The following is a 13451-nucleotide window of genomic DNA, read 5'->3' as shown; positions in this document are numbered from 1 at the left end:
ATACACTTCCCCATTAGATCTGAATCAGCATGGTTAAAAAAGAGCAGTGGATAATGGTTGTGTGGCTCATTCCTATAATAAGGATTTTGGCTCCATTTCCACAAACTTACTCTTGAACTCCAGCCTCAAATTACAGGTAAGCTGAAGTCTGATTCCTTTAATGAAGCATATCATATGAAACCTTAAGTACTTGTATCACTTTTATGCTGGCTCTTTGCCTGAAGCAGAAAGTGCTAATCTTGAAGAATTTCTCCCTCCCACCTGATCAGTATTCCAAGATACTGTGTGGACACAAGCTCATAAAAAGCATTACATAAATGCAAAACCCAACTGAACTTAGAGCTATTTAGCAGTTCCCCACCAAATTTACAGAATTCTATACCAGATACCCAAAAGAATCTATTATTAAGATATTACTTAGCTTGGCCTTTTCTGACAAATCCACTACATCACAAGGGGATACAATAGTGTAGGTGTTAATGCAATGTTATACAGTACTAGTTGTGTAACATTGAGGTTCACTTCCCACCACTGCCTATGTAGGAGTTCGTGCATCCTCCCTGTGATCACATGGGTTTTCTCTGGGTGCTCCAGTACCCTCCCACATCCCCATTCCAAAGACTTACGGTTAAGATTAGTGAGTTGTGGGTATGTTATGTTGGCGCCAGAAACTTGGCAACTCCTGGACAACTCAATCTTTGCTGATTTAATTTGATGCAAAACGACACATTTTACTACAAGTTTCTATGTACATGTGACAAATTAAGCTAATCTTTCTCCATCTTTCACATTAAATTTTACTGTCAGATTTCACAGAGGAATGACATTTTTCCAAATCACATTGCTGAATGAATCACTAGATTACAGCTTTTGGGTTTAAATTGAGCTCCCACCTGAATGGTAACAAGGCTCTTAGCCTTCTCATAGAGATTGAAGAGAAAATATCACCAGGGGAAAATTGTGCGTCTTTGGGCCAAAAAAAAAATCTGACATGCAGGACATTTAGTCATCCCCATGAGTGAATTTTTAAAAATAGCCTCATGGAATTTTAAAAGTTAATTTTATCTTTGAACTGTCAATTTGTATTTAAATAAGACAGATTTCCTTAACTTGGAAAAAAGTTATTATTTCTATTGATTCCAACCTGTGTTTGGATTAATGCTTGCTGCAATATGGAAGTGACAAAGTGCATTAGCGTAGTGTGAAATTTGTCTGTGGACTTCATGTGATCCAAGCTGACTTGGCAAAACTTCCTTATGGGCAATCAGAACTGAAGATCTGCGGCGCCCACTTAAATGCTTCAAATGATGAATTGTCTGCAAAAGATATTATTAATACAGTTAACCGATGTATTTGTATGATAGTATTAAGGTATTAATAATTTAGCAACCACGTAGTATAGATCAATACAGTGTTACTAAACTTATTGCTTTCAGCACCAACACTTTAGCAATTTATACTAGCAACTTCTGTCAAAAGGAAATACATGTAACCCTTTACTAAAAAGAGAGCCGGCTGGTGGCGTAGTGGCATCAGCGCCGGACTTTGGAGCAAAGGCCCACCAAGTTCGAATCCAGCCGGCTCCCTTGCAAGCTTTTCATCCGTGCTGGGTTGAGTGTCAAGCTAGCAACTCAGCCTCGTAAAAATAAGAAAGCCTGCTTAAAAAAACAAACAAAAAAAAAAAAAACGCTCTTTTCTCAGCAATACATGGAAGATGCCTTGGTGTAGGGTTCAGAGACTTTGAGAGAAGCAATACAACATACCGCATGGAAGATACACAAATCAATATTTGCCAAGTCTCCAAATAACTGAGCTGCAACATCTTGACCATGAAGATAGCACTTGCCATGATCTTACTGGGTCTCAAACATCTTTGTATGTATCCTCCTGCCAACATTCCCAAACTGCATCTGATACTGGTGGGACAGAGCATTCTGAAGCTAACCCTTGCAGGATAAAACTATTTACAGATATGAAACTTTCCTCTCTGATGCTGCAGAAGGAGAAATGAATCAGCCTTCCATGAGCCTATTAAACAGCTATAGAAAAACTGATAATCTGCTGAAGACACAAGATAGTGCTTAACCCACTAACTACCTCCAGCAGATAGTTTATTAATCTGGTAATCTGCAATCTGATTGTTCTGAAATCCCAGTGGTTCTGTACCTACTCACGGGATCCCTGGTCTCATGCTCCCTTTACACACATTTAGGCCCTGTTTCTCATGTTTCGTTAAATATGTTCATTAGAAAAATTATACTACTCCCTAATGTCTAAGAAAAAGGCAAAATAAAAGTGCCCTGGGGTAGTAAATAGGAATAAAGGTTAAGTAATGCATAATGGCACAGTGCATTTATTTGCTTTTGTGGAAGAGCCCCATTACTTTTCACAATACAAACAATTTTGTTGATTTGTTTCAAACAAGTTCTTAAGATGCCTCAGCATCAGAAAGAGACAACAAATGGGTATACTGTATTTGCATGGACAGTCTGTCAACTAAGTAGAGCTTTAACTGTTGAGTGAATCATTTGGAAAAAACACAAGGAAGAAGGTAATTACACTTTCCATGGATCCGAAATCACATAGCTGCATTTCACTCGTAATCCTTGAGGGAACCAGCAAGAATGCTATCAGATTCCATGGTCCTAATCGCATTCTTACTCAATTCTGTGAGCGATACTTTAACTCATTTTATCTACGCCATATCACATTGTTTGACAAAGTTAATAATACAATGCTGAATGCTCCCCCACAGCCATTTCACAGTAGAGCGTCATGACTCCCAATTATCGGTAGCACAGATTTTGACTCTGATATTCTTGCCTTAAAATACCTGTTACTGGAACAAATTTAAATAATTGGTGATATAGGAGGTGAAGTTAAAGGATATATATCTACTCAGTGCATTCCAACAGAAGGTAGTGATTGTATGTTCTCAAAGATTTAAATAGTATTTGCCAATACTAGAGCACAGTTTATTTTGATCATCTCAGTGCAAGTCCTTGGCATTGTGACTGAGAATTTATAGAAAGGACTTTAGTTTTAGGGCTGAGAGAACATTTAAACTTTGCAGAATATGCTTGCAATCAAACAAGTCTAAAAGTCTGGTTTTGCTAGTTATACCAATGTTTGCTTAAGGTGAGTTTTAATATGAAGCTTTGTGATAATGTCTGTTGACAAAGGGATCAATATTGAGACCACAACTTTTCACTTTATACTTTAATAATATAGGAACTGATGACAGTGTGGCTGAGGTTGCGGACAATACTAAAGTGGGTAGTGAGACAGATAGTGTGGTGGATTCTCTTATGGTTACCTTGCAGATCAAGTCAGTAGCAAAGGGGGCAAATGCAATGCTAGCATTCATTTTGAGAGGACTAGAACATAAAAGCAAGGATGTATTGCTGAGATTTTATAAGCCATTGGCGAGGTTGCATTGGGATCACTGTGAGCAATTTTGGGATGCTATAGGAAGAGCAGTCCAGAGAGCGGAGTCCAAAAGTCTTCACACAGGAGGTCAAAAATCGGTATGATAGTTGCTTTGGTGGACTTAACCTGCACATGCAACTCTGCAAGGAGAAATATAGCAGGAACATGCTAGTTTGAAATTTCCTATTGTGCAAAGTCTCGGGACTTAGACATTGATGACTCCTCCATGAGGTCTACTTGCATGCTTTTGACACCGGCAGAGCCTCACCTCTACAATCATGTCGTCAAAAGCTGTGTAAGGGGAGAGAGTTGTCTTGAAGATAAGGTTTACTGCACAAGTCATCAGATAAAAGTTTGATTTCAAGATTTTTTAAAATCAATTTGAGCAGCAGTCTGCAAAAGTTGTAAGTGGCCCTAAAAAAAAAACATTATAGGGCAATCATAAATAAAGTATAATCACAGTGGGAATGATGAACCTTGCTGTTCAAAAAGCACAGAATGTTCCAATATTGCCTACTTGTAAGTTGATGTAGTGCAAAATAGAATAACTCCATCCAATTCACAATCAATATCATTTAAGTGTAAGCATTGGAAATCTCTAGGTTAAATATCCCAGTGTAACCATAATTTTGTCAGAAAATATCACAACAACTATTTTGTAATTTAATAATGCTAAATGGAATCAGCTATGTTCAGAAAGGCAGAATGCTGAGATCCAAAATCCATGTCTCTTTTGTATTTTCTTTAAAAAAATTCAAACTGTGGCCGTCTGAAGCATAGACCAAATAGAATACAAAATGATACAAATGAAATATCCATAAAATCACTGAATATTTTAGGCAAATACATCACTAACCTGACTCAACCTATTTAAGTAATATATTCAAGATAAACCATAAAGCTGGCCTCTTCTCTGGGTCACTGGAATCTCAGTTCCCTGGATTTTTAGTCTGGATTAAGAACTCAAACTCCAACCTAATGGATAAAACTGCGAGCCATGCTGTGCAAAAAATATACATAAATTAAAATTCCAGCAGTTCAGCAGTGTTACTATCCACAACACTCTGATTATAATTCTCAGAATCTGATTATGATCCTAAATCTGCCAAAACCTAAAGCACTCCAGAAGCACAGAGCAGCAAGACTGACAAGGTCACTGATGGAGCAGCTTTGATTCTTTGAATACCTCACTGAATAAACTGAAACCTAGATTTGGTCTTCAGTTGCATATCAGATGTAGGGACAAGACTGCTCACAAATAAAAGTCAACAACATTCTTAGCTCTTACCTCACTCAATTCCAGTAAATGGTCCCTGGCTAATTTGAAGATTCGGTATTTTGTGCTTCAGCACCATACCCTCTGTGAACCTCTTCCCAAATAGGGTTTCAGCTACATGAAATATCATAATAGCACTTCATTTACATCTAGCCATAAATGTATCCAATCATATGAAAGATCAGGAAATTCCAAGAAAATAATATTCGGCTATTATCCTATGAAAATGCAAGTTTTCAATATATTAAATAAGTATACTTGCTGGTTCTGATGCTGAAACTGGCACATCTGTAATTCCACGTAAATGAAACATGCATGTTAAGATGGAAGCAACACACACAAAATGCTGGAGGAACTCAGCGGGCCAGGTAGCATCTATGGAAAAAAGTACATAGATGCAGCCTGGCCCACTCAGTTCCTCCAGAATTTTGAGTGTGTTGCTTGGATTTCCAGCATCTGCAGATTTTCTCTTGTACATAAAGATGGAATTTCCATGTAAACATGCACAGTTAGTTGAGAGCATCCTAACATGCTGCATCACTGTGTAGTATGGAAATTGCACTATGTTGGACAGAAGGGCAGAAAAAGACCAGCAATATCATGAAGGATCCGACCCACCCTGCTTATGTACTGTTTGTCCCACTCCCATCAGGGAAGAGGCTACTTAGCGTCCATGCCAGGACCACTAAACTCAAACAGTTACTTCCCCCAAGCTGTCAGTGTGATCCAACACCTCTAACCACTAGCCCACCCCACCACCTTTACATACACATCAACCACTCCACTCCACAGCCCCTCAGCACTCTTGACACTCCATGCATTGCCACTTTATGCTTACGCTCCATGCCTCAAACCTATACTGATACAGTAACCGTTCTACTGTGTTTTCATATACCCTGATGTTACCTAGAAGAGTTCCTCTTACCAAATCACTTTGTCACTATCATTTCCCGACAGAGTCACTTTATGCACAGATTCTTCTGCATTTGGCTTCACTTTATGTACTGTACATACAATCAGTCTAAGTACAGTACATCAGTTAATCTTATGTACACATAGCCACACTTCAAGTTACTTTCACAGTGTGTTTTATAGGATTGCTTTAATGTTTATTGTTTTCTTTTTGTTTTTTTGTGCTTATTATGATATTCTATGCTGCACTGGGTCCAGAGTAACCGTGATTTCATTCTCTTTTATACTTGTGCGCCAGCTGGTGGCGCAATGGCATCAGCACCCGACTCCGGAGCGAAGGCTCCAGAGTTCGAATCCAAGTCGGGCCACCCCCCGAGCACACTTTCTATCCATGCCGGGTTGTGCGTCGAGCTAGCCACTCGGCCTCGTTAAAAAAGGGTCAAGTCAAAAACATTCATATCGTGACCCGGTTAATCCGAAAGGAGACCAATCCTGACACCATGCACCAGACAAGAATGGCTGACTGTTTGGTGCGACACGCTAAATAAAACTGAAGAATAACAATAAACAATATTGAATGTAATATACTTCTTAAGAAGAAAGACAAACTTATTGAAATCACATGCCATCAATATGTGCAATTCACTCATTTTCAAGATATCATGGTATCTACAAAATATTTATTTTGGAATTTCAATATCTCTACATGATTTGTTAACAACATACAATAGGCTTCAATATTTCATTCCATATTTTCAAATTAATACACATTTTTTTGAAGGCATAATACTTTTGAAAGTGAAGCAAATTTTATGTGTAAATAGGAGTTACAGAGGAAGATTGCAGTTCAACATTTGGATTAATATCTAATTTAAATTGAGATGCACTAATAAAAACAAAAGAAACATTTGTATGTACATACACACAAAACTATATTTTGTTGATGCCAACAAGGTATCAAAAGAATGAGTAAGCTTGGCACATACTGATGGCATGGGACTTCAGTTTTGCCTTGATTCTTAAAAGTACACCATGCTAGATTCATATTCCTATACATCAAAATTTTAGATTTCTTTAAAATCATTTCTTTTAGTCATCTGATCTGTGAAGCAATATGAAACCAACCTGGAATAAACAAACTAAGTATATAGTTGATGCAAATTAAATTATCCACATCAATATTTTTGGATTTTACTTTGAACTCTCTTCCTGAAGATTTAGAAATAATTACCTCCAGAGCATGCTGGATTTTGTCTTTCTGACTTCCACTATGAGACAGATTGGTGGTTGATGTACTGATGGGAGTCTCTGCCATTTGTCCTCCAAAAAGATTGTCTTCTGGCAATAATGTTTCAGCCCACAGCCGGCAGATACCATCCTGACATGAAGTCAGAAGCACGTTGCACACAGAGCTCCTGCAGTGAGAACATCATGAAATCATATGCACTCCAAATACAAAGTAGAAAGTACTCCTCTGCTTAAAAGCATTTTTCAACAACAGATTAAAAGGCCAGATCTTGTTAGATCCTGAAACTGAAAATCTAAAAAAAAAACACCATAAAGCTTTTCAGTGAAATAAACAGATACTTTTCTTTGTCATGTCTAACCTGGAGTGGTTTTAGCAGGCAAGCCTCCAGCTTTTTTTGGTGAATTACAACAAATTTTCAATTCACTGCTGAATTTCATGACAAGCTCAAAATAAGAATTTGGTGGGACTTAAGATCAGTAGTTTTGAACATCAAATTTAATCCAAAAAAACAACTTTGCAACACAGTGTGATGAATTATAGTGGATGCAGAATGTTATTTGTAAATATTTTTAAATGAAGTTCTATCTAGAGATCAATTGCATCTCTTATATGGATGAATTCCCAAAGAACAAAAGCATAAAGCTTCACATGTCATATTCCACACCCCCATTTAAGATAATGTTTCACCACTTCAATATCCAATGACCTTTCCCAAGCATGAAACCAGGTGTGAAATACTTTAACATTCATGAGTATTGTAATGTAATTTCCAAGCAAGGTTCAATGATAAGAGACATTTTCCTCACTGTAATCTTTGCTGTCCCATTCCTTTATGCTTTTATTCTTTGCAATATGAAATTTTGGTCCTCCTAAATCTTTCACTGATGCTGTTATGGACATTATTCTATAGATTTATTACACAAACACACAGTGCCTATAAGAACTATTTACCCCCCCCTTTAGAAGTTTTCATGTTTTATTATTTTACAATATTGAATTAGTGGATTTAATTGGGCTTTTTTGACACTGATCAGCAGAAAAAGACTTTTGTGTCAAAGTGAAAACAGATCTCTGTAAAGTGATCTAAATGAATTACAAATATAAACATTTCAAAATAATTGATTGCATAGGCAATCACCCCCTTTAATCAGAAACACCAAAATATCACTGGTACAGCCCACTGGCTTTAGAAGTCACATAATTAGTTAAGTAGACATCTGTTTTCGGAGACTGGTGTGCAGTCAAGGTGTATCAATTGATCGTAATAAAAAATACACTTGTATTTGGAAGGTCCAACTGCTGGTGAGTCAGTATCCTGGCAAAGACTACACCATGAAGACAAAAAACCACTCCAAGCAACTACACGAAAAATTATTGAAAAGAAGATGGATACAAGAAAATTTCCAAAGGATATTCTGTGACTTGGAGTACAGTTAAGTCAATCATCAAGAAATGGAAAGGATATTGCACAGCTGTAAATCTACCTAGAGCAGACAGTCCTCAAAAACTGGGAAAAAGGGACTAGTGAGGGAGGCCTTCAAGAGACCTATAACAACTCTGGAGGAGTTGCAAACTTCAGTGGCTGAGATGGGTGAGACTGTGCATACAATTGCTGTCCAGGTACTTCACCAGTCGCAGCTTTATGGGAGAGTGGCAAAGGGAAAGCTACTGTTGAAAAAAAAACTCACATGAAATCCTGGCTAGAGTTTGCCAGAAGGCAGGCAAGAGACTCTGATGCCAGCTGGAAGGTGGTTCTATGGTCTGATGAAACCAAAATTGAGCTTTTTGGCCATCAGACTAAACACTATGCTTGGCGCAAGCCAAACTCTGCACATCATCAAAAACACACCATTCCTACCATGAAGCATCGTGGTGGCTGCATCATGCTGTGGGGATGCTTCACTGCAGCAGGCCCTGGAAGGCTTTAAGGTAGAGCTCAAAGTGAATGCAGCACAACACAAGGAAATCCTAGAGGAAAACTTGATGAATCTGCAAGAGAGCTGCGACTTGAGAGAAGATTTGTTTTCCAGCAAGACAATGACCCCAACCATAAAGCCAAAGGTACACAGAAGTGGTTTAAAAATAACAAAGTTAATGTCCTGGAGTGGGCAAGTCAGAGTCCAGACCTCAATCCAAGTGAGAATTTGTGACTGGACTAGAAAAGGGCTGTTTACTTACAAACCCTATGCAATCTGGCAGAGCTTGAGCAGTTTTGTAAAGAAGAATGGGGAAAAATTGCAGTATCCGGGTGTCTAAAGCTGACAGAGTTCTATCCACACAGACCCAAGGCTGTAGTTGCTGCCAGAGGTGCACTGACTAAATACTGACTTGAAGGGGGTGAGTAATTATGCAATCAATTATTTTGTGTTTAATAATTGTAATAAATTTGGACCAATTTGTGGAAATTTGTTTTCACTTTGACACAAAAGAGTATTTTGATCAGTGTCAAAAGTCAAATTATATCCACTGTGATTCAATCTGTAAAATTAAAAACATGAAAACTTCCAAGGGAGATAAATACTTTTTATAGGACTGTCAGATGGCAAACTTGTTGGTCATCTGCTGTATATTTCAGTCTTGCATGCCTCTGATTGAGCATTACACATTCTCTTGTTTGCAAATCTGTCAGTTGGCACCAAGGCTAATTTTTGCTGGAGGGGAATTCTTGAACAGTCAGAGCCTGTAGTTGAAATCAGAGTGTGGGAGAAAGGTGGAAGAGGGTGGGAAGGTCATAAGTGGCATTTTGGATGGTGATGTGTAGGTAACAAAGGGAGAAGAATAAAAAGATAACCTTAGTGCATATCATTCTGAAATGACAATAGTATGGTGAATACCCAGTTGTTATAGTAGTGCCCAAAGATAATTTCTAGCAGAACTTGATCTGATTTCCATCCATCCTCCTTATGCGCAGTCCTCCAAAAGTAACACTACAGAGGAAATGGTGCTACACAATCATCAAATCTTCTCAAATATGCAAAGGTAACTCATGTCAGAAAACACCTGGTCAATTTTCTAGAATGCTGTGAAATTCCAATGGTAATTTTCTTATTTCCATACCAAAAGCAAAACTAAACTGATTAACAGTGAAAAGTTTTTGTAATTTTAAATACCTTTATATGAAAGTCAGTTCCATTCCTATCATCCGCAATATTAACTCTTGAGATACAATTCCACATAACAGTCTCCCACTAATAACTGAACCAAATATCTGTTGATACAATGCAAGTCTTCACAATAATAAGTAATTAAACCAGGTGGGCAGTCATGAACAAGTACTCTTCTCCTTCTGAAGCTCTCGTGATAAAGGATGAATTATTTCATCACTGGATTTGTGGGTTTTGAGGAGGGTAATAAACCCATTGAGGAAAAACAGGTCAGGGAAGTGGATATATTTTGTTCTGGTATGCTGCTTCTACTGCTTAAACAGAGCTTCTTTGTATTTCTGATATGTGACAACTGTTGTTAATAACAGCCCAAATAGTGGTTTTCCCTCTCTAAGCGGCCTTGGGCCACCAATTCCCAGGAATCAGTGGAAATGCTGCAGTTATTCTAGCAGCATCCTTAAATTTAATCCCCTGTCCACCTGGTAATCTCCTGCCAAGACAAGTTCAGAACTGAGTAAGCGCTTCCAGAGTTTAGTGCTAGCTTGTGCAAACCTGGAGGTGGAGCTCCAAACCATCTTTAATTTGTTCACTTAAGCATAGATAGTATGGGTCTTACATACAGAAAATGCAAAACTATAGGTCCTCCTTTCAGCACTTTCCGCACCATCACTACTCTCTTCAGCATCACTCTGCCCTCCAACAATAAAGGGTCACAGCAATACCCTGCAAAAATGCAAACCACTTCCCATATCTCAGGAACCACATTTCAGTGAAGGCAGATGTTAATGAGAGAAAGGAATTTGAAGATCAAGACGAGGCACAGAGGTCATAGTCTTCCAGGCGGCAGTGACCCTTGCTTTCCTACATGGTTCTGAGACCAGAACTATCTACAGCAGGCGCATGCATCCTCTCTGCAGATTCCCCAAATGTATCACATGGACAACATATAAACAACAATATTTTGTTTCAGACCAACATGTCCAGAACTGAGGCCATAATTATACTCAGCAAGGGTATATCATTTACATGCCTCATAATAGAACCGACAACCAGAGAAAGCTCCAATTAGGATTCAACCCCATCACTGAGCTCCCCTAGAATAAACTCAAGACACTGAGGGCAATTCCAAAGCCCTCAATCACTGTCCCAAATAAGAATGCTAATTCAACAAACTTAATATACATATCTTAACCCAAACTCAGAAAATAGCTTCTGTTTTAAATGTAAAATCTCCATTACCTTCCTATTTTCTTTAAAAATAACACCTAATAACAGCCATTCCATTAAATGGCTAATTGTACTTCAAATTTTGGAATGATCAACTTGTTGAAACGATAATATAAAACCATTTACACTAATGAATCTAACCTTGGCATATATTTACTAGTCTTCCGCCATGAAAATCCTGTTACTGCACGAGGATGTGCCAGATATACAAAGGAAAAGTCTACAGCTGTAGAAGTACTTCTTTCCCCAAGAATTTCTCCACCTAGAAATGCAGATTTCCAGCCGTGGGTCAGATACCATACTTTGAGAAGGGAGTCATCCTGCATGGAAAAACAGAATGTATTCACACGTTATAAAATTTGCAAAAACAAAACATTCCTTCCACAAAGTAGAGCTTACTTTTGCCATTTAATTTTGCTTCAGTATTTATGTACTAGAACACAAAACCAATGGGAATCAATAAGTAAGGAACCTTACCTTTCCCGCTGTTGCAAAGTATTCTCCATCAGGCGACCACTTCATCAGATATATTGGAATAGCAGTCCTAGGTAGCAGAGTAAATACTTTAATTTTGGACTTTCAAACAGATAGCCAGTTTAATTGACTTCAGCTTTTTAAAAAATATATCTTGCTATTTTATGCCTGGCCCAGTAGTCAGCAATCCTCCAAGGGGGCCACAACCTTGTCGCAGTTTGGATGTCTGTGTGCCTAAATGATCCAGACAGCTACGTTAGCCGGAGTCAGGGCCTTACGTTTTGGCTTTTGGTAGGGTCACCCAAGAGGTCAGACCAAGAGTGGTCCGCCAATCCTCCCTGTTCGGGGGGGGGGGGGGAGGGAGAGGAGGAGGGGTCAGCTCAGAACTAACAACCTTGAGTGCTGAAACAAAATAGTTACAGAAACAGCAATGAAGATGATGAAGATGCAGATCTTCCTACATCTGAGTGCAATGGTATTCCTGAGTCTCCACCCAGGACTTGCATGACTGACAGAAGCAAAACCAAAAGAAAGCTTCTGAGATGATGAAGGAAGCCCTGGAGGACCTTCATTGCTGCCCTAAACACCAGTGGCGTTACAGGCAGTAAGTACCAGTCAACTGCGACAGATAGTGGTGAAGGCTGTTCTTTTTAAGATCTTTGTTTAATTGAATTAATGTTTTCAAAAGTTGTCAGCCTTGACATAATGGTGGCAAGTTCAACTCCCAGTCAGTACATTGCAGATTCACGGACCATTCTGAAGCATTAAGCATATAATTTAGATTCGCAGACACAAAGAAATCTGCAGACGCTGGAATTTCAAGCAACACACATAAAAATTGCTGATGAACGCAGCAGGCCAGGTAGCATCTATAGGAAGAGGTACCGTCGACGTATCGGGCCGAGACCCTTCGTCAGGACTGCCTGGCCTGCTGCGTTCACCAGCAATTTTTATGTGTGTTGCTTATAATTTAGATTGACATGTTAGAACTAAGGCAATGCTGTGCTGGTAAGAATTACCACCTTGTACATGAGAATTTTTACTAAGGTCCTAAATGTCATCCAAGGTAAATACAAAAAGATAAGCAATTGCACTATTCACAAACAAAGTATCTAAGCTAATACTTATCACTAGATCATTATCTCACATCTATTATTGGGAAGTTGCTGTAACCAATTTGACTACTTTTGCTTCCAATAGTACAACACTTAAAAACACTTCAAAACTATGTTATTAGCTACCAGATCATTAAAGTATAATAAAAAAGCACATTTTTTAATTTATTCATTGCTATACTGATAAGACTTTTTTTAACACCATATTAAAAATATTGAATGAACCTTCATGACTTTTTACTTTTACTTGTTATCCATCAAACTTAAAAGAGGTACATTTGCAAATTATTCTCCTAAAGGAAATACAGATCTACAATAAATAAACCCTGCAGTTGCAGATAGCTTCTAAATGACAATAATCTCCCATAATGACAATTTAAATATTCACTATCCACATGTTTTAGTCCAATACAGAAGCTGTGCACAAGAAGGGCCAGAGTTGCCTCCACTTTCTGAGGAGACTGAGGTTCTTTGGAGTATACAGGCCTCTCCTTCACATGTTCCACCAGTCTGTTGTTGTCAGTACAATTTTCTATGTGGTGGTGTGCTGGGCTAATGCCAACAGGCTCAATAAACTGATTAGAAAGGCTGGCTCTGATATAGGAGTCAAAATGGACACACTGGAGGCTGTGGTAGAGCAAAGAACCCTATGGAAAATCCTGGCC

The 13451-nt window shown here is 38.4% G+C and overlaps 1 protein-coding gene across 3 annotated transcripts in view; it reads right to left on the bottom strand.

Moving 5' to 3' along the window:
- Nucleotides 1–13451, bottom strand: part of dmxl2 (Dmx-like 2) — a 154148-nt gene that overhangs the window by 96381 nt on the left and 44316 nt on the right. For all 3 annotated transcript variants that reach the window (XM_072278191.1, XM_072278192.1, XM_072278193.1), the window contains exons 6-9: nt 11675–11741; nt 11339–11517; nt 6849–7032; nt 1145–1316 (exon numbers count right to left, since the gene is read on the bottom strand). In XM_072278191.1, the coding sequence (XP_072134292.1) occupies nt 1145–1316; nt 6849–7032; nt 11339–11517; nt 11675–11741 (602 nt within the window). The remainder of the gene's footprint in view (nt 1–1144; nt 1317–6848; nt 7033–11338; nt 11518–11674; nt 11742–13451) is intronic.

This window comes from Mobula birostris, chromosome 14 (genome assembly GCF_030028105.1).
Source record: "Mobula birostris isolate sMobBir1 chromosome 14, sMobBir1.hap1, whole genome shotgun sequence".
Classification (NCBI taxonomy): Eukaryota; Metazoa; Chordata; class Chondrichthyes; order Myliobatiformes; family Myliobatidae; genus Mobula; species Mobula birostris.
Note: the sequence above shows the minus strand (reverse complement) of the source record. Positions and strands in the feature narration are given on the sequence as shown.